General features: G+C 41.7%; 1 protein-coding gene across 1 annotated transcript in view; it reads left to right on the forward strand.

The window, feature by feature from the left end:
* TSNAXIP1 (translin associated factor X interacting protein 1) overlaps positions 1–26,105 on the forward strand; it is a 57,513-nt gene that overhangs the window by 30,904 nt on the left and 504 nt on the right. The window contains exons 10-15 of the mRNA XM_066583874.1: positions 2,317–2,447; positions 7,068–7,196; positions 10,745–10,903; positions 13,332–13,441; positions 17,799–17,922; positions 22,167–22,270. Of these exons, the coding sequence (XP_066439971.1) occupies positions 2,317–2,447; positions 7,068–7,196; positions 10,745–10,903; positions 13,332–13,441; positions 17,799–17,922; positions 22,167–22,270 (757 nt within the window). The remainder of the gene's footprint in view (positions 1–2,316; positions 2,448–7,067; positions 7,197–10,744; positions 10,904–13,331; positions 13,442–17,798; positions 17,923–22,166; positions 22,271–26,105) is intronic.

Consider the following 26,105-nt stretch of genomic DNA (forward strand, 5'->3'; position numbering starts at 1 on the left):
TCCATGCATGTGAATGAGGCTGATATACCAGACATGGCCTGTAGATAGACGTAATGCTGTTTAAGAAAAAAACAAGAAGGAAAAAGTAGATCTCTTTTTTCTATTCTCTGACACTCCCAGCTGTCTATTAGCTAATAGTCACAGGTTCGGCTTTTGAACACTTCCCCACCACCACAACCATCTGCTGTCATCAGGGCATGTTGTAGCCAACCATACTGTAGATCAGGCCTGTACACCTTGGCAGTAGGTAGTGGCCAAAATTAAAATAGGCAAGCCTCTTGGGGCCACAGATAAGAGGAGGTAATGAAAGTGTAATCATTACCTTTATTTACAAGGTAAGTCGCAAAAAACTTATTTATTCTCAAGTTTAATGATTAAACTTTAATCATAAAACTATTTTGCAAACTTTTTTGCTATGTAAATTAGCTTTTTTAATTGTAATGTACTCTTGTGTAATTGTATGTAAAATACCTTGTGATATATGGACTGGTGGGGCATCAGCCATTATGCTCCATTTGTCATCCATTTGTAACCACCGTAATATCCCATTCAGGCCTTGAGTAGTTAGAATGCAGTTATAACTTTTTCAGCTCTTCCCCTCCACCCATTTAGAAAGGCAATTGTCTGACCTTACCTTGGACAAAAGTGAATAAGCCCCTTCCATTCTTCTTGCCTGCATGGCTCCTCTTGTCCATTTGGTTTAGAATTAGCATGAGGAATCTACATTGTGTGATAATTTACTTGTAAATGAAGTCTAAGGAAAATTATCCTACTAGAAGCTGGGTTCTCACAGATGCTGTGGCATTCAAATTAGAGTAAAATCTTTTAGTAAGGATTATTGGTCGAGTGCAGGCCCTAACCCAATAGGGGGTCAGAGAGATCCAGGGTTAGACCTTTGGAGCTGCGCTATGGTGTATGGACATTCCCGTTTGTTTCCAGTGACTCTGCAGAACCTTGGGCCGAACATCCCAAACCTGGTATCTTTCTCTTATTCCCTCCTTGTTTTATTTTGAGTACTGTCTGTTGTGTATTCTTGTAAACCTTATCTCCACTGTAACATCTTTTCTGTATATTTTGTATATATATATAAATATTTAGCAATGCTAGTCTTTTTTTAGAATAAATCTGCAATTTATGAGTCAAACCTTGTCTGTTTTAAAATGAACCATAACTCTGAAGATTGTGTTACTAGTTCCTAGTCAGGGTTCCAACTTACCTGGGAAACACAAGCTGTTGGTGGCAGCGAGTGTGTTTGGGTATTGTAGAGTGCTGGAGGTGTTAGACCAGATCAGGGGGTGATTTGACCTTTCGTTCTTCTGGCGTGCAGAAGCCTGGGTAAGCTGGGTACAAATCCACCTGTATTCTAACAACTCTGCTCTCACAATCCCGCTAGAGTGATTGATTGAGGCTTTGCCGTGACAAGTGGTCATAGTGGTGAGAAAGTTCGGATTAGTCAATCCGTGACAAATTGGTAGTAGAGACGGGATCGATCAGGCCCACCCCTCTCTCTCCTCGTGACATACCTATTTTTCTTTTGGAGGAGATTATGGGCAGCCAGGGGCTTATTTCTTTTGCCAGCTGCCTGGTGGTGCTGGGCCCTTCAGCTGCAGAGTGAGGTCTCTCTACTGCTCTGCTCAGGAATCTCCAGCCCACCTGAAGCTCTTCTTCCAACCACATGAAGATGCTGATGGCTGAAGGAGGACCCACCACCACCAATTTTTCCAATCGGTGGTGGACAGGAGGTGGGTCTATCCTTCTTACTGGATGGATATCCCACTATGTGCAGAGAGCAGAGCCTGTCAGTGCTAATGCCTGTATGGGGCATTATTACTGAGGCTGTGGGGTGCAGGCCAGGCCACCTTCGTGAGCCACCAGAATTCCCTTACTGGGCCGCATCTTGAGCAGGGCTGCTGTAGATACCCCTGTAGCCATAGTAGTTTACATGACATGTTTAAATGAATAGCCATCTATGTAGTGTATGCATTGGGCAGCTCCAACAGAATGGCAGCTTCTGATGCTTAGAAGCCGTCTACTCTGGCTCATGGAGGTCCTGAGCCAGGGACCCCCTCTGTGATGTCCATATGGCCTAATAGGATACTGTAGGACCCTATGTTAACAATGGTTTTCAGTATTGGAATCTTTGTATCAATCACACTTGCTTGCAATCTGTAAACCAGAGTATTTAGTTTGAAGATTAGGGCCAAATCCACCTACAACCTTTTCTACTTAAGTTACTCTTAAAGTGTGTGGATGTATAATATATATTATAAATGCATGTTTTATAGATTTATAACAGACAGTTTGTCTTCTCTACAGATATCTTTCCTGAAGATTCTCAGCGATGGTCAGAATTATGTGAAGGGAAGAGCACCGATCAGCTGGTGGACATCTTGCTGACAGAACTGGGCACAAGAGTTCTCAAAGAAAAGGATTTCTTTCCAGGCATGGTATGAAATTCTGCGAGAGACATCACAAATGTCCTATGGGAATTTATAACTGTTCTTAGAACAAGGGCCTTTTCATTTAGTTTACCTCTGTTATCATTGGCAACAATGGAAAAATCCATTGTTTTCGCACTTTCTAGATTTTTCTCTGTATGCCAATGCTGTAAGTCTGTTCCACAGAACAAGGTTATGTTTACACTGGCATCATGACTTCTGCTACCAAGAGCTGTGATTTTTAGCACATCCATTTTGTATTGGGTCTTGATGGATTCCTTTGACTTAACCCTTTCCAATCCAATTTGTATACTGGTTTTCCTAGGGGGCTTACTTTTTTTCTGCTGTTATACAATGGCGCTATATGCTGGCTAAAGCCAGTACTGCAGGAGGTGACACGTTGGATAGGCTCCGACAGCAGAGAGGCTGGCAATGTACAGTAAGAGAACCCCGACGGACGTCTTCCAACATCGGAGCTGTACAGCCTTAAATCATAATGTCTTTAGACATCAGACAGTGGATTGGAAAGGGTTAAAATAGCTCTAGTAGAAACTAATGTTTCAAAAATAGCTCTATTAGGTTTCCTTTTCCGGAAAGTACACTATCACAGACTGCGCTATTCTAGCACTTCAAAATTAAAAGAAACATACTAAAATGGCAGTGTAAACAAAATTGAAGGCTGAGCTTCCACAGCATCACCTGGTTCTATTTAATGCACCATTTAATGTTTTGAAAAATTTGTATGTCAAAGTGGATGAAATACTAAAAAACACAATTGCGCCTGTTACATTCGTACTGAACTGCCAACGGGACTCTGATCATATGGTACAGGGGTAGTCAAGACAGGTGACTTGCTTAGTGTATGGGTAGCTAGACGCAGGAACAGACAGACAAACAAGGCCCTAGTGTCTGCCTACCAACTGACGAAGGGGACAGGACAAAACTCTGGCATCCGCCCACTAACGGACAGGTCGGACAAACAAACAAGAACCGGGCATCCACTACCAGCGGATGGGTAGATCAAACACAGAACGGAATGCAGACATAGCACAAAGACGGACAAACGACCAAAACAATTACCAAACATACCTGCACACATAACCAGATGGAATAGCTATAAAAGTACGAGTTATTGCTTCATATTTTTGCCAATATACTTAAGCCTACAAGCCCACTTCAAGGGTCCTTTTTGCCTCTTGGGTCCCTGCTCTAACAAGACAACTTCCACATGACACCTGCCTGCAAGCAGGACAATCGTCCCGATAAGGACGGCCCTGCACTGGAACCTATGGATGTAACCCCGTCCAGGGTGGAAAACGATCCAAAGCAGCACAGAACACAGTTCACACCAACGCAGCATGAAATGCGCACAAAACGGAACAGGTCTGTTCACACCACATGTCTGGCACCCAGCACAAACACACACAGCTCTCACCCACCAAACAAACAGAATTAATGCAAACACAAGGGGAAATGCGAAAAAACAGCTCCCTCAGCCAGAGAGGCTGATATTTATATGCAACAGACTTGTGGTTGGCTGGAGAACTCCACACCCAGCCAGCACAGTTATTCCACCCCTGCGAAGGTGTGCTCCTGGAAACCCATAGAAAAACAGGTCCCAGCAGCACAACCTAACGCCTAGCACCCTTGTTTTCTGGGTTTTGCCTTCACAGTGTTCATGGTGCAGCAAAAATAACATGTTAATGTTATTCTGCAGGTCAGTAAAAATATGGCTATACCAAATTTATTCAGTTTTTTTTTTAATATATAACTACTTCTAAAATAACATTAAAGAACCTTTAAAGAAAATTGTTTTTATTGCCATATTCTGAGACCCATAACATTTTTTATTTTTCTGTTGATGTGGCTGTGTGAAGGCTTGTTTTTTCAGGGTGACTTTTAGTTTTTATTGGTTCCATTTTGGGGTACGTATGACTTTTTGTTCGCTTTTTATCCAGTGTATCTTAGGAGATGGAGTGCCCAGGGTATTTTTTTCTTATAACGTTCACCATGTAGAACAAATAATGATATATTTTAATAGTTTGGATGGATGATATCATTTTTTTTTCTTTTTTTGGAAAAGGTTTTTTTTACTTAATTTTTTTTAGTTTCAATTTCTTTGAAAATTTTATTCAACATACTTTTATGTCTTTTTTTAAACCCTGGGGCCTTGAGCTTTTGACAGTTTGATCACTTCTACAATATATAGTGCAATACTTAAGTATTGCAATATATTGTATTTTTAACGAGCTGCCATGTAAACCCATTGGCACGCTACAATCATGTTGCTGGGTGGATGACACACTGGAAGGGGTACCCCTCTGGCTGGTTGCTTAGATACATTGTCAGGTTTAACAGCGGTATCTAAACCGTGAACAACATTGAACATCCATATATATATATAGAGGGTGGTCCTTAACTTGTTACATTGCCCTCAATGGCTGCAATAACATTTGGAGTTACTTCCATCCGAGACATTTATGGCATATTAACAGTATGCCCAGCATCTGAAAAGTACAACGACCACCTATCAAGAGAATACTGATGGTCTGCTTTCATGTTCTGCACTCCTGATGATATATCCTGTGAATATGCCATAACTGTTGAGTACGACAGGTTTTGCTCCTCTGCCATAAAGTGACTCTTAATTTAGAAAGTAACTTTGCAACTGTAGCTGGAATACCGCAACTCTTCCTCAACTCGCAGGCAACACTGTTGTACTAACCTAAAAGTGATGTGTCCTACTAGGGGTATGGGTTAAGGCTGTGTCTCAGCTGTCTGCTTTGATATGATGATATCTCATGCCCATAGAACATGAAGCCTGGTAGTTGTAAGAGATGAAGGCACTTTGTGTGCCACCATGTGGCTTCTCCATCTTGCACCATGTGGCGCAGATATTTTTCCTTACGTTTATGGTTCAAAATGTATTTATTTATTTTGATTAACGTATACAGCATATATCAACATAAGCCTACAATCCAGGCCAATTTACAACTTTCACTATGTTTAGTTTATTTGTGCAAGATTAAGTAAAACTTCCTTATGTTGGGTTCTTGGTTTCTGACATTTGTTGTAGGCTAACTTATATCTTAACCACTTCCCGCTCCAGGACGTACCGGTACATCCTGGGAGCCTGGTATTTCCCGCAACAGGACGTACCGGTACGTCCTGGGGATAGCGCGGGATCACATAAGATCCCGCGCTATCCCGCAGCGGGAGCCGGCTGTCACTCACAGCCGGCGTCCCGCTGCAACAGCGGGGGGACATTGGAGATGCGCCCCCCGCTGTTAACCCCTTCCCTGCCGCGATCTAAGTAGATCGCGGCAGGGAAAGAGTTCACAGAGGGATCGCGATCCCTCTGTGTCTCCGGCCGGCTTTCGCGATGTCCTGTATTGCCTGTGCCTATAATCGCTGTATAGGCGATAAGGCATGGGAGAGCAGTAGCTCTGCCATGCCTTATCACAGCGATCATAGGCATACTGCTGCAAGTCCCTCAGAGGGACTCAAATAGTGTAAAAAAAAAGAAAAGAAAAATGTAAAAAAAAGAAAAATGTAAAAAAAACCCTTTTTTTATGCTTTTTCTAATATTAGCATAAAAAAGGGGGGAAAAAATGAAAACCCCACATATTTGGTATTGACGTGTCCGTAACGACGTGTACAAAAAGTTGAACACACTTTTCATTTTGTACGACAAAAAGCGTAAAAAAAAAAGCTAAAAAACAGGCAAAATGCTAATTTTTAGCATTTTGCCTCCCAAAAAGTGCAATAAAAGTGATCAAAAAAGCCGTACATTCACCAAAATGGTACCAATAAAAACTACAGCTCGTCTCGCAAAAAATAAGCCCTCATAGAGCTCCATACATAGAAAAAAAAAAAGTTACAGGACTTTGAATGCAGCTATAGAGAAAAAAAAAAGATTTCCAAAAAAAAGGGGGTTTTATTGCAAAAAAGTGTAAAAACCTAAAAAAATATAACAATTTTGGTATCGTTGTAATTGTACCGACCTGCAGAAAAAATTTTGTGTGTCATTTATGCTGCATGATTAACGCTGTAAAAAAAAGAAAAAGAAATCTATGGCAGAATTGATGCGGTTTATCTCCATGTTATCATAAAAAAAAAAATTTAAAATTTTACAATATTGTCTACGTACCCAAAAGTGGCACCGATAAAAACTACAGCTCGCCACACAAAAAACAAGCCCTTATACGGCCGCGTCCACGGAAAAATAAAAAAGTTATGGCTTTTGAAAAATGGAGATGGAAAAATACGAAAACATCGCTTGGTCCTCAACGCCAAAATAGGCCATGTCATTAAGGGGTTAAAGAACCGACTTCAATTTTCAACTTTAACTAATAAATTGTTTGAGTGGTCCCATGCTCCTCCAGGAGAGACCCGAGGTGCATTACGACGAGAAGAGAAAGAGCAAAAAGGTCAGATAATAATAGAGTTGAGTTAGAAATGAAAAGAAAGGGGGTGGGGGGGGATATGGTCATCCTGCCTAACCCTGTCTTTCCTTACGTTTAGAGGTACAGAAGGACATTTCATATGTCTGTTGGTGTTGTATTACAGCTTGTGAGCTGATTTATGTTTTGGAATGAATCTCCTAACTATTGGAATCATTCGTTCTAGGGAATTGGAGATGATGTTCCCATCCATCTGCGTCATGAAGGACAAGTAAAAAACTTAAGACTAAGCCTAAAAGAAGTGTATGGTATGATAAAGGAGATTTGGAAAGATAAATGTGCTATCGATCAGCAGGTAATTATTATTTCATACACAGTAGTTCATTTATACAGATGTTTCTTTATTTATAAGGACCTTTTAAAAATGGATAAACTCCCTAGGATGCAGGGTGCAAAATACAGAGAGTCAGTGGGCTTCAGAGCCACTAAACTCCATTCTAATCTTCAGAAATTATAATGTACTAAACTATGGACCATATAACTAATTTACCACTTTTTCATTAGATCAATTGAACCATTTTAATATTTTACACCGGTACAGAGGCATACACAGAAATTCTACAGCCACATAATGGCCCACTGTGCTCCAATTTCCCCGATCCCTAACATCACATGATCATAGAATTAAATAATATAATTCTTGCAGCCGCCACTAGGATGAGCTTACCACCTATGGATCTATAAAGCCACTAATGAATTTAATAGGAGCTGTAAAGATTTCAAAGTAGTGAGCTAACCTAATGGTGACTGCAAGAACAGGCTGCAGAAGGCATAGCAGTCACATGATCTGTCTTTGTGGAAAGTTTGCCACTTTTTGTACTTTCTTCTTTGTTCATTTGTTCTGACTCAAATGAGTATAGGAGTTGATGTCATAATGAATTGCTATAATGCCAACCATCTGCATTTAAAGTCCTGCCATTTAATGTGGCACCTTCCAACCTTCATTGGGGGGCAGTTTTTTGTAATCTAAATGTATGTATTTTTGGCTGACAATCATGTTTACAGTAGGGTTTAATTAAAAAATGTTGCACCATTTGTTTTCTGCAGCTTCTACATATCACTGTATATAAACACTGTAGTCTAGGTCTCAGTAGGACATCCATCAGTGTGCTGGACTGACAGTTTACACATTTACGCGGGATGAGTTGTCGGGCAAATGATGCCCAACGCTCGTCCCAGTGAACCTCGTACCTGTACGGTTACACCGGAGTGAGCATCACTGAAAGCCCTGCCAGCATGGAGGCTGGGCACCCGGGGAGCGTTCTTTCACCGCCCACCTTCATTCACTGTAAGCAGCAGTCATTCACAACCGAACGACTGCTGTTTGCACTAAACGGCTAGTCGTTCAGGTTTCAGCATGCAGAAAGTGAACGACTCTCACTCGGTCGTTCAGTATCTGCATTCATTTACATGGAACGACTATTGTTCAAAACCCGCAAGGAGCACGGGTATTTGAACAACTTTGAATGATGTAATTGTGCCGAGTAAAAGGGCCTTTAGTTTTTCTTTGTACTCTTCTCTCCTGCAGCTTCTTATGAGCTAATTTATGACCACAACAAAATTTATCTTTTTGCGGTCATAAATTATCTGATAGAAAGTGCAGAAGGGAAGAGATGAGGGTTACGAGGGGGGATAATTACCTCACGTGATTTGGACTCTATGTTCTTTTAATACATCTCAGAATTATGTTTGCCTTTTTTGCTGCTGCATCACACTGTAGACTCATGTTCAGTCTGTGAGCCCAATTCCTCCCATTCTATTTTTACTTTTTTCATTTTTCTTGCCCAGATGTAGGACTTTGCATTTCTCCTTGTTAAATACCATTTAGTTATTCACCGCCCACTGTTCAAGCTTTTCTAGATCTTTTTGAATAATCTCTCTCTCTTCCCCAGCGTTAGCTATCCCTCCTAGCTTTGTGTCATCTGCAAATTTGATCAGTTTCCCCTTAATTCCCTCTTCCAGATCATTTATTAAAAAAATGGAACAACACTGGGCCTAGGACAGAGCCTTGTGGTAGCCCACTTGATACATTCTTCCACTTGGATGTGCAGCCATTTATGGCCGCTCTTTGAGTACTATCCCAGCCAGTTGTGAATCCACCTGACAGTTGCCTTGTCAATCCCATTTTTGGTCATTTTTTAAATAAGGATTACTCCATTCTCATCCAAGTACTTTCATATATGATATTTAATAATCTGTTCAAAGATCTTTCCTGGTATAGAAGTCAGGCTCACAGGTCTGTAGTTTCCTGGATCCACCTTTTTCCCTTTTGTGATGATAGGTACAACATTTGCCCTTGTCCAATCTTCTGGGACTTCTCCTGTTCTCCAGGAATTTTCAAAGTGTACCGCGAGTGGTTTAGCAATTACCTAGTATGTAATTCATCTGGGCATTGAGACTTGAATTCAGTTAAGTTATCTAAGTGTTACGTCACCACCTCTTTGTTTAAAGATGGCCTGGATTCTTGTATTCCCTCAATACTTTCTGAGAGAAAACAGATACAAAATAGAAATGTAAAAGCTTTCTCAATGTCTTATTTAACCAATTCACCATTTTCATCCTGTAAACATCCAATAGCATCTTTGACTTTTCTTTTGCTTTTGACATACCCCCACAATCCTTTTTTATTGCTTTTAGCCTCTGTTACAAGCATCAATTCATTATCAGCTTTAGCTTTTCTGCCACTTGCTTTAACAGTTTCTACAGACCACATTATATTCTTCTTTAGATATTTCCTCCTCTTTCCATTTGATAAACATATTTTTCTTTGTTTTTAACATGTGTGAAAGTTCTGTGTTCGTCCATCCTGGTTTCCTTAAATGTTTCCCATTCTTCCTTCTTTTAGGGATTGTTAACGATTGTGCTTTGAGAATCTCATTTCACAATATTTCCCAACCTTCTTGGACATTTCTGTCCTTAAGAATATCCATCCATTGGATTCTTCCTATCCTCTTTCTGAGTCCATTAAAATCTGCCTTTTTGAATTCCAATCTTGAGGTCTGAGTTTTCTCAGGTCTTCCTCCGCTTGTTATCCTAAATTCAAGGATAGCATGATCACTGCCTCCTAAGGTCCCAGACACCCTTACTTCCTCCGCCATCCCTTCCCTGTTGGTGAGAATTAGGTCCAAGACAGCAGATTCCCTTGTTTTCTCTTCTACCTTTTGGAAGATAAAGTTGTCATAAGAGCGGATAAGAATTTGTTGGATCCATTACTTTTACCTGAGAGAGATTCCCAACAAATGTCTGGATAGTTAAAATCTCCCATAATCATTATGTCATTCTTTTTTGAGAGCTTGGCCATCTGATGTAGAAAGAGTTCATCAATATCTTCTGCTTGTCCAGGCCACCTATAGTAAATGCCTACAATAGTGTACTCTCTGTTGTTCTCTCCTTGTATTCTTACCCAAACAGTTTCTACAGAACTCCCATGCTCTGAAGCTTGAATCTCTGTGGAGATGACGCTTTCCTAACTTACAACACAATAACTCCTCTTATTAGATCTGTTTCTAATAAAAAAAGTAGTGTCCTTCCAGCCTTGTATTCCAATCATGCGTATCATTCCACCAAGTTTCCGTGATGCCCATAACATCCTATTTCTCTTCCTGTGTTCTGGAGCTCCAATTCTCCTTGTTTGTTTCCATGTTCTGTACATTTGTGTAGAAACATGTTAGTTTGTGATCGGTGTCTATTTTTCTTCTACTTTCTTTCAGAATTTTTTGTCTGTGTTCTTTCTTTCCACTTCTAATAGCGAGGTTCTCAAATGTATTAATTAGCTGTATATTTTTACCTGGCCTTCCAGTATTGTTCTAGTTTTAAGTATTAATCCCCTTGTCCTTATTGCAGAAGGGGAAACAATCATCTCTGTCCGAGTTTATGATAAACTATCTACAGAAGAAGTTTGGAGATGCTTCCATTGAATGGTCGTATTCTATGCACAATACATGTCGGATTCAATTGATAAACAAGCAAATTCATTCAGTTTATAGAGTCCTTGTGGGTCAGGTGAGTAGAATAAAAAAAACTTGAGACTAAACTATCAAAATAATCTTTTGTTCTGGCTTTATGCTACTTTTTCTGTATTGTTTCCTTCCTTTCTATAACCACAATTGTTATAATGTATATTTAAAGGGAACCTGTCTGGTCCTATGAGAACCCTAAACAGGACAGGGGCTGCTAAATCCTGGGTGTCTTATTTTTTTGATGAGTCCCATGCACGGACTGAGTGGCAGCTTTCCAGGTGGACAGTGGAGGGACGGGGAGACAGGTACATATAAAAAGCGCACCTCTGGACTCAGCAGTCCCTGACCTATGTGGCGATAAACTTAGTTGATTGTGCTCATAGGACCAGACAGGTTCCTCTTAAAGGGAATCTGTCATCACTACTCCGAGGGCACCATAAGGCAGTGACAGGCACACTGATTGCAGTGATATGTCTATTTTAGGTGAGCTTTACACAGGACAACTATTGGCCAAAAAATCGATCAAAAGAGCTATTCTGAGCCCTACTAGTTCCGAATAAACAAGGGGACCTATCGGGGTACTGAGCAAGAAATCGCTCAGTAGCTGCTTCATTTCATCTCAATCAAAATGAAGCGACTATTGAATGATTAGTGTAAACAGGCAGTCATCCAACTTTGAACCATGCCTGTTCACATTGAATGGTGGCAAGCGGTTCAAAGAGATCTCTGGTGCACTCTGCCTCCATTCACTGAACGACTATTCCTTCTGTGTAAAAGCCCAGGAGTGATAGTCATTGGAAGCACAGTTGGGCGCTTCTGTGCCGGCCACTCATTCTGTGTAAAGTAACACTTATGTATCTGTAAAATAGTTTGTCAGAAACTTACATTTTCTCAGTAGCAGCACACACAGAGGACTACAGGAAGTAGTCCTCCATATTCATGACCTGCAGGCTAGTCCTGTCACCCCACCCTTCAGCCACTGTTTGATTACTACTGTGCATAGAGACAGCCTGGTACCAGGTAAAGGTCCCTAGTCCTGTCTTTTGTGAAAGCATGTATGGTATACCAGTGTTATACCCAAAAAGGTGCCTGCGCATAGTTCATGAAAGTTGCATGGTCACCTTAAGAGTCTGTATATATCTTCTCTATCTATCCCTCTGCAGCAGGGGCAGCTCTTAATCACTTTCTGTAGACTGTAATAGTCTATTAAAGATTTTTCCGTCAATTCCTATTATTTGATGTTGCCATAAAGCGCGCACATACCCCACTGCAGTATCTATACAGACAATGCAGGAAAGAAGTGTAGTTTTCCAATACGGCATCGCCATGGAGGTTTTGTAAGCCTTCCGTGAAATCTGCCATATATGTATAGTGCATGTGCATAGGGCTTGTATGAAGCTGAGCCTGCTGCATGCATGGCAACTGTCCAGTGGTGTTAAACAGCTTAAACCCACCTGTGATTGGAGATGGCTCTCTGTCATCCATTCACCCCTACCCACTAACGATCTGATTGCAGAGGGGTGCCAAAAGATTGTCATGGCAGCTGGAGGTCTAGTGAATGCCTCTGGATACCTGCAGACATGTCATCACAGTGTACCGATTACACCCTGCCTGTGGGTTTAATAGGATGAAAGCCGAGACACAATACACTTTAATACAGAAGCATTACAGTATATTGTACTAGTGATCACAAAATCACATATCCATAGCACACTGTGCATCAGATATCCAAGGGCAGTTTTCCCATCTGCGGCGGAACCTCTGGCCGAAGGTTCTGTCACATGTGGCTGAAAAAGCCCGACAGTTGGACAGCAAGTGGGCATACCCTATTATAGTCAATGGGGTATGGTCGGCGCTGTTTGGCTCCTTCCAAAGATGGAACCTTTCGGCAGCAAGGATTCCCTTTTTCTGATGCCCGAACGGAGCACGGAAGGGGAATCCCTAGTGCAGACGTGAAACCACCCAAAGTTACTACATATGGCTCTCATTGACCAACACTGCTCACTTGAATAGTGCTGGCCTAACGAAGCAGCGTTCTGAACTACCGATGCACCACCAATGCACAGTTTGCATCAGGTGTTCAGAGAAGCGGTGTGGCCATCTGGAACTGGATGATTGCTTAAAGGGAAAGTTCACTTTAAAGCATTACCAGTCAGACTGAAGATGGAGATGTATGGGGACTAGACGAGGCTCACTGAGTCCTTGCCACTTGCAGGTGTATGAAATGCTACCAGGGGGGAATACTTCTGTAATAGGACATCAAGTGGATTCATAAGAAATCTGACAAAAAAACCACTTTACACGGCTCCCTGTGAAATTGGACACATGGGGAGTGGACAATATAACAAGCCATAATATGCTCATATGTATGAGATGTAAAACGTTTATGATATGATTATACATTTCAAAACCCAAAATATTATGACTTCTAACTATAATGTGTCCGCTAACATGGAGGCTTTATTTTACAGATGGATGAAGATTTGTATTGCGCTTTGTTTCATGGGCATGAACACCTTTTGACGGAGCTTACCAATGCTGACAGCTCAACTATTGGTTCGTTGACACGTGAACAGTTCAGGTACAGCACTGCTAAATAATGTGGAGACAGTAAGTGGGACACGTGTACAGGTATCCCAGTAAACCTATTAGCACAACATAAAGTGCATAGCACCTCATTGTTTACCGACTTCCTGTTCAGCTCACCCCTCGCACATACCGGGGGTATATTTCCCACTGTTTTCTGGGCCAAATGCAGGAAGAAGGAACTAAAATGGAATTGACAGTTCCCAATATTACCAGAGTGCATGCAGGCGGTTGGCAAGGCAGGAAATCTGTGAGGTGCAGCTCTAGCCAACAGATGCAGAGCTGATTTTTTGTTCTTCACAGGTCAGGCAGGGTATCGTCTCTCTTTAAGGAGAGCACCTAGAAGGTCTGTGAGGAGATACCTGAAGGTGAGTGAGGAGACTTGTAAAGCCATGTTGCTCCTCTGGGAAATATGCTAATAAGGAAGATGGGAGAATACCTCTGCAACGCCTCCTATTGGAAAGCAGCATTATTTCTAGAATGGTAGAGTTGGAAGGGACCTCCAGGGTCATTGGGTCCAACCCCCTGCTTAATGCAGGATTACCTAAATCATCCCAGGCATATATTTGTCCAGCCTTTGTTTAAAGACTTCCATTGAAGGAGAACTCACCACCTCCTGTGGTAACCTGTTCCACTCATTGATCACCCTCACTGTCAAATATCTAATTTGTATCTCCTCCCTTTCAGCTTCATCCTATTGCTTCTAGTCTTTCCTTGTACAAATGAGAATAAGGCTGATCCCTCTGCACGGTGACAGCCCTTCAGATATTTGTAGACCGCTATTAAGTCTCTTCTCAGACTTCTTTTTTGCAAGCTAAACATTCCCAGATCCTTTAACCGTTCTTCATAGGTTTGCAGACCGCTCACCATCTTGGTAACTCTTCTCTGAACTTGCTCCAGTTTGTCTATGTCTTTTTTAAAGTGGGGTGCCCAGAAATGGACACAGTATTCCAGATGAGGTCTGACTAAGTAAGAGTAGAGGAGGATAATGACCTCTTGTGATCTAGACTCTATGCTTCTCTTAATACATCCCAGAATTGTGTTTGCCTTTTTGGCTGCTGCATTACATTGTTGACTTATGTTCATTTTTCTTGCCCAGATGTAGGAATTTGCATTTCTCTTTGTTAACCCCTTAATGACACGGCCTATTTTGGGCTTAAGGATGCAACGATTTTTTGGCAGATTTTCATCTCCATTTTTCAAAAGCCATAACGTTTTTTACTTTTCTGTCGACGCGGCTGTATAAAGGCTTGTTTTTTGCGTGGCGAACTGTAGTTTTTGTTGGTGCCATTTTTGGGTGCATAGACTATATTGTAAAACTTTTATACTTTTTTTAATGATAACAGGGAGATAAAACACATCAATTTTGCCGTAGATTTATTATTTTTTTTACAGCGTTAATTATGCAGCATAAATGACCCAATACATTTTTTCTGCGGGTTGGTGCGATTACAACAATACCAAAATTCTTATATTTTTTTTAGGTTTTTCCACTTAAATTTCTGCATTAAAACCCCTTTTTTTGGAAATCTTTTTTTTTTTTCTAAATTGCTGCATTCAAAGTCCTGTAACTTTTTTATTTTTCCATGAACAGAGCTCTGTGAGGGCTTATTTTTTGCGAAACGAGCTGTACTGTTTATTGGTACTATTTTGGGGTACATACGTATTTTTTGATCACTTTTATTGCGGTTTTTGGGAGGCAAAATGCTAAAAATTAACATTTTTGCCTCAGTTTTTTAGCGCTTTTTTTTAACACTTTTTACCGTGCAGTATGAAAAGCATGTGCAACGTATTGTACAAGAGATCAAAGAGCGTACATCTAGGGTTTACAACTTAATGATCAAAAACATCATGTATAGGTTTACAATTCTTAATAGACAAGAAATTATATCAAAAATACGTTACAATTTACGTATTTTGCGAGAAGAAGATTAAGAAGGAAAAGGGAAAAGATTGAGCAAGAAAAGAAATACGAAGAAATAAGAAGGGGGGGGGGTGAAAAGTTATAGAGAAGCATAGGAAATAAATTTAGAGTTTAGAACAAATCAAAACAAAGTATTTGACATCACGACGGAACACGATTATTCCAGGGATTCCACATAGTTTCATAATTCCTTATAGCATTGGTTCTAAGGGTGAAAATTTTTTCATAAATGCTATGTTCCGAAATCATCCGAATAAGGTCATTTACTTCAGTTGATATATTAGTTCTCCCCTTTCTAGCTATCGACATTTTTGTGCTCATCAATATATGGCTAATCAGTCTTCTATTTTTGGGCCTTACTTCCTCTAAATCCAGAAGCAATAGGTCTGCTGCTGGGTTCCTTGGAATCAACTGATCTACCTATTTATTTAATATAGTATATACCTCTTTCCAAAATCTCAGAATCAGTGGGCAAGACCAGAAATTATGTAAAAGCAAGCCTACTTGGCCACAGTTTCTCCAACAGGAAGCCTCTGGGGCCAGGTGTCTAATCTTGTAAGGGAGTAAAATACCATCTTGTTAGTAACTCTATCAAGTTTGTTGATCTGGAGGCTTGTTTGGCCCACCTAAAGGATTTTAACCAGCTTTCCATTGAAAATTTCAAGGCCAACTCTCTCTCCCAGTTTAAGAGATGGCACCTTTTCCCTCCCTTTATCTCATATGCAATCCTAGTTTTAAGCTTTTCATTCTGTTTGGCAGTTATTCAGCTTACAGCAATTGCATCTGGGAATCTAGTTGTGTAGAAAGGGTTTTTCTGAAAAAACGAGCATACCTGAAAGTATTTAAAAATCTCTGATTTTGGTAATCCATATTTCTCGACCAGGGTGTCAAAGGGCGTTAGGGAGTCACTCTCAAAAAGATCCGCAATAAATTTTATTCCTGATTCGACCCAGGAGTTCATTTGTAAGCCATAAATAAATAATTCCAAGGTTTCCGTAGGAATTTGTTTTAGTTGACGGGATGCTGTGGCGTCTGCATATTTTAGAAGCTCTCCCCAAGTTTCTAAAGTAGCTTTCATGGGGAGAGAAATGGGAGTCTTATCTGACTTCCCTACAAGTGATGAGTTTTTGATTGTTAAGAGCTTTGCATAAGTCAACGAAGATAAGGAATTCACGTTCCCCAATTCTGATTCTATGGTAGGCCAACTAATGCCCGGGAAGTGAGAGAGCCACAAAGAGGACTGGTTTAAAAGCAGAGCGTTTGATATATGCTTTCAAATTAGGCAAGTCTGCTCCTCCCTGGGATCTATGGAAAGCCAGAATAGAAAGGGCCACACTAGGTGGTTTCCCCAGCCAGACGTAGCTTGTTAGTTGCTTCTGGAATTTTGAGAGTATTGAATGAGGGACTGGTATTGGTAAAGTACGGAAATAATATAGTAACTTAGGAAGGATTAACATTTTCTATAATACAATGCAGCCCAGCCTAGTATTCTGCTGCCCTTGGAGATTGTCTATTTCTTTTTGTAGGTCTTATAATAACAGGAGATAGTTATTAGGCACTAAATCCCAGAGAGGAAAATATATATTAATACCCAAGTAAGGGATATTTTTTGTTTGCCAATGAAAAGGAAATTCTTGTTTTATCTCTCTTTTTTGTACTTCATTTACATAAATACCTAATATTTGTGATTTCAACACGTTCAACTTATAGTAGGAGATTGCAGAGAAATGAGCTAGAATTGTATAAACGCTGCGGAGAGAGGTTAGCGGTTTGGTTAGGGTTAACAAAATATTGTCCACAAATAATCTCATACCAGCGTGTATTCCATAAATAGTGGGGTGTTGTCTAATATGTTCTACTAAAGGTTCCATTAGTGATGACAATGGGCACCCCTGTCGAGTACCGTTAGATATTTGAAAAGAGTTAGAGAAAGTTCCGTCTACTTGGACTTTAGGAGAGAGATAGGTATATAAAGCCTTAATAATTGCCTTAAGTATGCTTTCGTCAAATCCAAATATTTCTAGCAGAAGCCGTTCTTTTGCAGCAAAACCAAAACGGAAAAACCGCAGCAAAACCGCGGCAAATCTGCCCAGTGTGAACCCAGCCTTAATGTGTTAGCAGTGGCTAAAAGCTACTATCATGATCCAGATGACGAAAGGAAATCTTTTTGATAGGTTAGCTTTCCAAACCCACAAAATCATACATACATTGGGCCTCATAATATATAGATCTAGGGTTCTCCAGCCCTGCATCCATAGAGTATGGCACACAGACTGCATCTTTATGGTCTAGTAAGTCAAATGTATCAAGAAAGATGCCCTCTGACTGGTATCAGAAGCTCTACATCTTGCTACAGCATGACTCTAGGTAGTGCTGCTCATGTAGAAGGTGTTCTAGTTTAGTTTTATGTTTACATGTTTTCCTGCAGGCTCCAACTCAGAAGAGTCTTTCCATCTAAAAGTTCAGATGAAATTCAGGAACTTTTGGACACTGCAGTCTCCCAGCTGAAGCCGGGTGATGAGAATATCCATTACAAGTCTTTATTTAGTGAGGTAAATCTCCGTTTTCACCATGCATACTCCTCTCATGGTAGTTTCCAGAGTCCCTTACATTTTATTACACTGTACATTGATACTATATTGTAATAATGGGCAGATTAAAGCTGGGATATATGGGGCAACTACCCCAGTGCTCCCACTAGTTCGGCTCTGTACCACCCTGTACCCACCATATCCTAAATGTATGTCTTCAGCTTACTATTATTTTTCATGAACTTACAGCTGTATTATTTAACTTTTTGTAACTATACCGCGTGAGTTCAAAGCTACTGCAATCTAGCTGGAGCAGGTCAGGTGCTCAGCTGTCTACTGACAGCCAGGCTCCTGCTCTAAAGGCCAGGACCAGAGAAACCACTGTTCCCGACTGTTTAACCGCTTCCATACCAACTGTTTAACCTCTTCCATACCTCCATCAATAGTGATCGTGGCAGGTAACAGGGGGCACCCCACAATGTGATTGTGAGGTGCTGATGGGTTCCTATAGGAACCGAAGGCCTGACAGAGGCTGATAAGCTGCTGTCATAGGCATAGTATACTGCATTACAGAAGTAATACAGTGTACTATGCTAGCAATATTGTAAAATAAAATTAAGTTAAAGAAAAAAAACCAGTGTGAAAAAAATCCACGCACAACACTTTTTAAATTAAAGAAAATAGCAAAACATAAAAAAATACACATAATAGGTATTGGATAATGATTAATGATACGAGTAATGAAAATGTTTATTTATCCTACAAGGAGATACAATGTAAAAGGCAATTTTTAAAAAAGTCAGAATTGCTATTTTTCATCTTGCAAAAGAAGTAAGGTTGGGACATCGAGACAAAAATATTGATAGTATCGACTATCGCGGAACAAACCATCGATATTGTAAAATATCGGTGGAAAACTATCAATATTTCGATATATCGACTTTTTTAAATGCTGAATAAGAATAAAACAGGTCGAGGGTTAATAAAGCAACAATCAACAAATTAAATTATAGTTTTCTTTTAAAACCTTAAACTGTTGGATTTCTGATTAACTTCTAACTATTAATAACAGGACAATATATTAAAGTTACAAATGAAATATAAAAAATTACAAATGAAACATAATTAAAATGAGGTCTATGAAAAGACATTTTTTATCATTGGCCCCAATAATCGTTATCTAATGAACCAAGAAATATTAATTTGCTGGCATGCTCTCCCTTCACAATGCTCCTTCGAGCAGACATAACTTCACCAGCTTTTGAAAACATTCTTTCTGCAGGAACCGAAGTAGCAACTAGGGAAAGATATTTTCTACCAAGCTGGTACAAATTGGAGTAGGGTTGACATATTTCCCTCCATATTTTAAAAGGGTTGTCTCCTAAACCAGTGGTCCCCAACCTTTTTGGCACCAGGGACCGGCTTCAAGCAAGACCGACCATTTTTACAAGGCCCGGCAGGGTTGGGCGGGACATGAGCGGAGCTTTGGTTATAGGGGGCGGGATTATGAAGGGGGTTGGAGTTTAGTGCATTCTTATTTAGTTATGACATTAGAATGTCCTGGCAGTACACACATAGGGCAGTGTATAATCTCCCTTCCCCCAGCACACACATAGGGCAGCATATAATTTATCTCCCCCCCCCCCCCCAGTAATAGACAGCCCCCATCCCTCAGTAATAGACAGCCCCCCCCCCCCCCAGTAATAAGCAGGTCCCCCCCAGTAACAGGCAGCCTCCCCAGTAATAAGCAGCCCCTTCCCCTGTAATAAGTAGCCCCCACCCCAGTAATAAGCAGCCCCCCCAGTAATAAGCAGGTCCCCCCCAGTAAGCAGCCCCCCCCCCCCCAGTAATAAGCAGGTCCCCCCCCCAGTAATAACCAGGTCCCCCCAGTAATAACCAGCCCCCCCAGTAATAAGCAGCCCCTTCCCCTGTAATAAGTACCCCCCCCCAGTAGTAAGCAACACCCCCAGTAATAAGCAGGTCCTCCCCAGTAATAAGCAGGTCCCCCCAGCAATAAGCAGGTCCCCCCAGCCAGTAATAGGCAGCACCTTCCCCTGTAATAAGTAGCCCCCCCCCCCCAGTAATAAGCAGCCCCCCAGTAAGCAACCCCTCCAGTTATAAGCAGGTGTCCCCCCCCAGTAATAGGCAGCCCCCCTGTAATAGGCAGCCCCCCAGTAATAGGCAGCCCCTTCCCCTGTAATAAGTAGCCCCCCCAGTAATAACCAGCCCCCCCAGTAATAAGCAGCCCCTTCCCCTGTAATAAGTAGCCCTCCTCCCCCCAGTAATAAGCACCCCTCCCCCAGTAAGCAACCCCCCAGTAATAAGCAGGTCCCCCCAGTAATAAGCAGGTCCCCCAGTAGTAAGTAGCCCCCCCAGTAATAGGCAGCCCCTTCCCCTGTAATAAGTAGCCCCCACCCCCCAGTAATAGGCAGCCCCTTCCCCTGTAATAAGTAGCCCCCAGTAATAACCAGCCCTCCCAGTAATTGGCAGCCCCTTCCCCTGTAATAAGTAGCCCCCGCGGGCATTTTTAAGTACAAAGAAAGTTCTGGTGTTTCATCAAACGTTCTTCGGGTTTTTTTGAGGTTCCAGGTCTCCTCTACAACCTTCTGATGAAAGCTCCATAAAGAAAACTCAGCATTTCAAGTTGCCGCTGAGGGACCAACGGTCTCCATGGCAATTAGTAAACCATGCAGGGCCTGGTAACGCGAATGCAAGTGTAATTGCGTTAGATGGGTCTCCTATCTTTTCTATGGGCACTGCGTTCGCGTTGGACGCTGAACACATGACATGTTGCATCTCCCTTTCTGGACGCGACTTTTGTGCGTTCAGCTCAGCCCTCCAACTGCATGTGGAAAGGCTTTCATTTAGAAAGCATTGCCCACAGCCATCGCGTTAGACGCAAGCATTCAGAGCCTGCGACTAACGCGATGAACAAACGCATGTGGAAAAGGGGCCGAAGACCCCACCTTTTCTGAGGGCCGTTTTGCCTGGAGCAAACCTTATTGGTGACAAAGAGTCACCTCACACTTTCCAAAAGTTTCTAGAACTTGTTTATAAGTTCAGTAGTGCCTCCAGCAAAACTACATCCTGTGCCAACACAGAGGAAAGAAAGAAAATCTGGTCACCGGACCGCAAGACACGTTTCTTCTTTACGAAAATCGATATTATATCGCCTTAAACTATCGATGTTACCGATATATCCGCCATAACAATATCGATGAAAAGTATCGCCAAGGCATTAGCGATATATCGAAATTTCGATATATCGGTTTTCGATGTCCCAACCCTAAAAAGAAGTAATGAAAAACAATCAAAAAGTTGCATGTGCTCCAAAATGGTCTCAATAAAATCTACAACTCTTTTTGAAAAATCAACACCTTCAAAAAACAACAGCTTCGTAGCTAGAAAAATAAAAAAAGTTATGGGTCTTGGAGTGGGAACATGCAAGTAGAAGAGTTTTTACTGTCTAAGGGTGACTACCCACTACTAGAGATGAGCGAGCGTACTCGGAAAAGCACTACTCGCTCGAGTAATTTGCTTTATCCGAGTATCGCTGTGCCCGTCCCTGAAGATTCGGGTGCCGGCACGGAGCGGGGAGCTGCAGGGGAGAGCGGGGAGGAACGGAGGGGAGATCTTTCTCTCCCGCTCGCTCTCCCCTGCTCCCCGCTGCAACTCACCTGTCAGCCGCAGCCGCACCCGAATCTTCAGACCCGAGCACAGCGATACTCGGATAAAGCAAATTACTCGAGCGAGTAGTGCTTTTCCGAGTACGCTCGCTCATCTCTACCCACTACATTTTTTTCTTCACTGCAAAATTCGCAGCGTTTTCTTTTCTGCAGGGGTCTATGGGACTTGTAATGTTAAAATCGCGCAAAATCGCAATTTACCGCAAAATCGTGATAGTCACCCTTGGAGCAGTAATAAATTTAAACTACAAATGAAGGTAAAGGCCGTTTATGCTGCAATTGTCCAATTGTATAGCATCCTATATCCTGTAAATAAAAAGGAAAAAAATCTGATGCAGAATTTCTTTTTCTTTTCTTCATTGTTGCCAGAATAAAAATGAATAGAAATTAACCCCCGCAGGCGGCACCCCCCATAATGTACAATTCATTCCACAAGAGCCTCAGCGCAGCTATCATCGAACCAGAGAAAGTTATGATCACCAGAATGCATGGGGGGGGGAATCAAACATTAGTTCAGTCCTAAAGGGGTTAAAGTACTTCCATATTAAGTACATTGTGAAGCTTTTTTTCTTCAAATAGGATGAAGAGGGAAATCCGAGCCGTTTTATTCTGCTGATCCAAAATCAATTTTCTGCCGAGAGAAAGAAATATCTGAAAGAGTTGAGAAATAAACTTGGGAACAAGTAAGTGATTACTAAAGTTTAAAACTCCTCTAAGGCCTCGTTCAGATGAGCGCTGTTGTCGTGCTGCTAAGCAGTAAGAAAACAGCGCTGCTATAGTCCTGAAAAGATTGTGTGAACGGGCGACTTCCACCCCCAGGAAGTAGCCTGTTCACATGATCCGAGGTCCGGGCTGCGTGCTGTCAAGACTCTCATAGGAGCCTATGGAAAGCACACAGTAAAGATAGGCCATCTTATCTTTGTGCACCCCTTGGAGCTGGGTGCGAGTATAGCACCCACATGTCCTATCTTTGAGTCATGTGAGTGCTTTGTGCGGCTACAATTCCTGCATCTGAACGCTTCCATAGGAAACAATTGTCTCTTACAGAAGCGCTTTCTGTGCGCTGCTAACCGACGCTGCAACAGCGCTCGTCTAAAGGGGGCCTAGGGGTGCGTTCACACGTCGCAGGTTGGAGTTACAGCCCAAAGTCTGCAGCATTGTGTTTTCCTCTACATGTGAACGGGATTTGCTTTAATCCCGTTCACTGTGAAAATACAAATTTATGTAAAAAATAGGCGTAAAGTATGTTTTCCTGGCTGGTGTATCGACCGGGGCTTTGGGGCCACAGTTCTATCTGATTGATCAATGGCTTTCCAACGATCTAGGAGCTACTTTGCACTATTGGGGGTCCGGTAACTGGGTACATAGCAGATGATCCAGTGAATACTGTGACTTTGTGCAATTATTTTACTACGAGGGCTCTTTGGGAATGTATGTTGTCTTAATAAGTTGCAACTTCACGCCCAAAACTACAGGGGGCTGATTATAACGCTCCTCATTGCCATTTGTAATATTGTAGTATCAATGTCGATTAGCACTCTCTTCGATGCTGTGTCTATTACATCTCCTTTAACTAGGACTCATAGTAGGTTCATTGTCTTTCCCTTTAACATTTTATGGTGCAGTGACGTGAAGGCGGGGGGGGGGGGGGATGAATGCAACATCTGTTCTAGGTATATCTCAGTGCTAAGGCTCCTGGCCCATGGCCAGTGTATCACTATTCATGGTGAGCGGATATTCGTTCTCTCCATATTGGAACCGGGTACCACACATGCATGAGGTTGGTTTCCCCAAGCAGTAGGCGGGTGGTTACTTCCGCCCACAAGGGGCCTGGCCAGAAGATAACCAGGTAAATCTATTTACTCGGTACAGGAATGCTATACAAGCTGGCTAAATCTCCAGTGCCGTTATACTCCCGATGAAGCCACGGGCGATGGCGGTATGTGCGGGGGTTTTCCCACTCCCTTTGTAGATCTGCGGCTCCAGCACTCTGTGTGAGATCCCCTCATGGAAACAGGTTTGATCTAGTTTCCATTTGTGATTAGTGGCTCTTTATCTTGGCAGATGGCCCTTTTACACGGTATGACGGTCGTCTGAACAACAGCACAAATGCTGATGTCACCGCTAAGGTCGCCAGCGCTCGTTCAAAGCATTTAGACTGAAAGACATCACCAGCTACTCGCTCAGCACTTCACCTTCTATGTGATGCGTTAAGCGGGGAGCGTTTACACGCAACGAGAGGCCAGCAATCCAGCGATCATCGGAGCTTGTAAATGGGCCATTAGTTGGGAGCCAGATCTGCAAAACCATTTACTGCCCTTTAGGTCATATTACATGTTAACATTGTGTATTCAGGTACTAGAGGGGGAGTAGTCATTATTATTATTAGACAATCTCTTGTGTTTTGACTTTTTCTATACATCTTGCAGTTTTTAGTGGTTTTTTTTTTTTTTAACAAGTTCATTTCTTTATGTAGATTTTGACTCTTTTTTTTCTTTCTCGTGTGAATGTTATCCTTGGGATCCCACTGATTCTTCAGCCTGCTGTCAGTATCGGTGGTCAGAGCCAGAAGTGTAATAGATGATATCAATGGGGATGAAGCCAATGGGAGTGATGCCTACATTTATGGGTCCTAGTTGTGGTCAGAGCCAGATGTGTAATGGAAGGCATCGCTACTATTGACTTCAATGGGAGTGAAGCCGTCTATTACACTGACCGCTGATGCAGCTTTCTGGCCCTGCAGTGGTGGTAGAGGGCCAGGAGATCAGCTGATGGGCAGGGATCCTGAGGGGCTGGTTCATTAATAGTAAACGCCCAGAATGCCCCGTTAAAAGGGGACTTAACGTATAGTTTACGCTGTCCTCACTGAAGATAGGATAAAGTAGTGACCGTAATGCTGATTCCAGGGGGCTGTCACTTATAGGCCAATATTTTGTAGTTTTTGGACAATTACGGTACTTGCTTATCCCACAAGAAAGTTTTCTCATTATTAGACCTCACACGGGCGTATGTGCCACATGTAATACGCGGTGCTTGATTTCTATTAGGTCACTCATGTCGGCAGTTTTATTTGTTGTTTTTCTTCATGAATGTGAAAAAAACCCAACACTTCACCGCATGTCCTATTTTGGTGCGTAATACGCGCCAATATAGGGTCTGCAGATTTAACCCTTTCCAGTCTAATTTCCCTGCCACCCACACACTCCAAGGTCTTATTTATTTTGGTCAGGAAAGCCACGCTGTGGATTCCTTGGAATTACTCAACAGAAACACATAAAATCTTAACAGTATTCTTATTACCATTTTTTAAAATTAAACAGGAGTTATGATTATCATCAGGAACATCATTTGTAATCTGGTAAATGTGTATATTGGTATAATACACATCTATATAATAAGACTAATCAGTCATTCAAAAAATTAGAAATGAAATCTGTATGCTGTTATAGGATGCCTCTGTATTACAACGTATATAGCTTATGTTTATAACACTATGCAGAGGAGAGCTCCGACATCAGAGCTCTGTTCTGCATCATGTAATAGACATGTGTTGGACCTCGCTCGACATTGGAGATATGCAGGGTAATCTGGATTGGAAAGGGTTAACATACACAGCAAGTACACATGTACATGTGCTGCGTATTTTACATGCGTAAAAAAATACACGGGATACATGCACCTGTGTGAGTAAGCTCCTAGCTGGACCTCTCTTGACAGTGCCTGAAAACTACATAACATTGACCCTATAAGTGACAGGCTGCTGGGATCAGCATGCCAGTCACTACTTTAAGCTGAGCTCACCAAGTGCAGCATAAGTATCTGATGGGTTCCCTTTAGTCTGCCACCTGAGGGGCCCGATATGTGCTGGATCATCACACTGTAAGCTCTCCTGACCGGCCTGTTTTAGGAAATACTTGCATTTCCTATAAAATTACATTTTGGAGCATCTTTTCTTGTTAACACAGTACGACACTAAACCATAAAGACCAGTGTTTTACATGCTTGTCTTGGAGGGAGATGGAACAATACCTCTGCAGCGCCACCTATTGGAAGGCAGCATTCCTTCAAATCAATGTTAGATGCTTTATACAAGCCTTGGGAAAGTGACGCTGGATAAAAAAAAGCACCAAATGTAATAAGTGTAAGACTCTGCGTACATTTGAGCGTAGACATGGTGTTACACAGTACCTACCATGTCATTTTTGTGTTTTTTTTTAAATTTTTTTAGAAAAAGTAGTGTTTAAAGGAATCGGCTTTTCTCCTTGGTTGTTGCTGTTAAAATCAAAGTAGCCATTTTTGCAGAGAATTTTGCAACTTCAGCTCAACTTTTCACTCTCCTCTGCTGCTGAGGGCTCTGCTGTGAATTTAAGGAAAAAACATTACATGTAATTTCCTTCTGTGGCAAAAGTATGTATACTCCTATATAAAGTACTTTACATGCTCCCTTTTTCCCGTATTGTGGGGATGTATAAGTGTAATATACCGCTAACTGGATTTATGGTATGACTGTATTCGCGA

The sequence above is a fragment of the Eleutherodactylus coqui genome, chromosome 11, assembly GCF_035609145.1.
Source record: "Eleutherodactylus coqui strain aEleCoq1 chromosome 11, aEleCoq1.hap1, whole genome shotgun sequence".
Classification (NCBI taxonomy): Eukaryota; Metazoa; Chordata; class Amphibia; order Anura; family Eleutherodactylidae; genus Eleutherodactylus; species Eleutherodactylus coqui.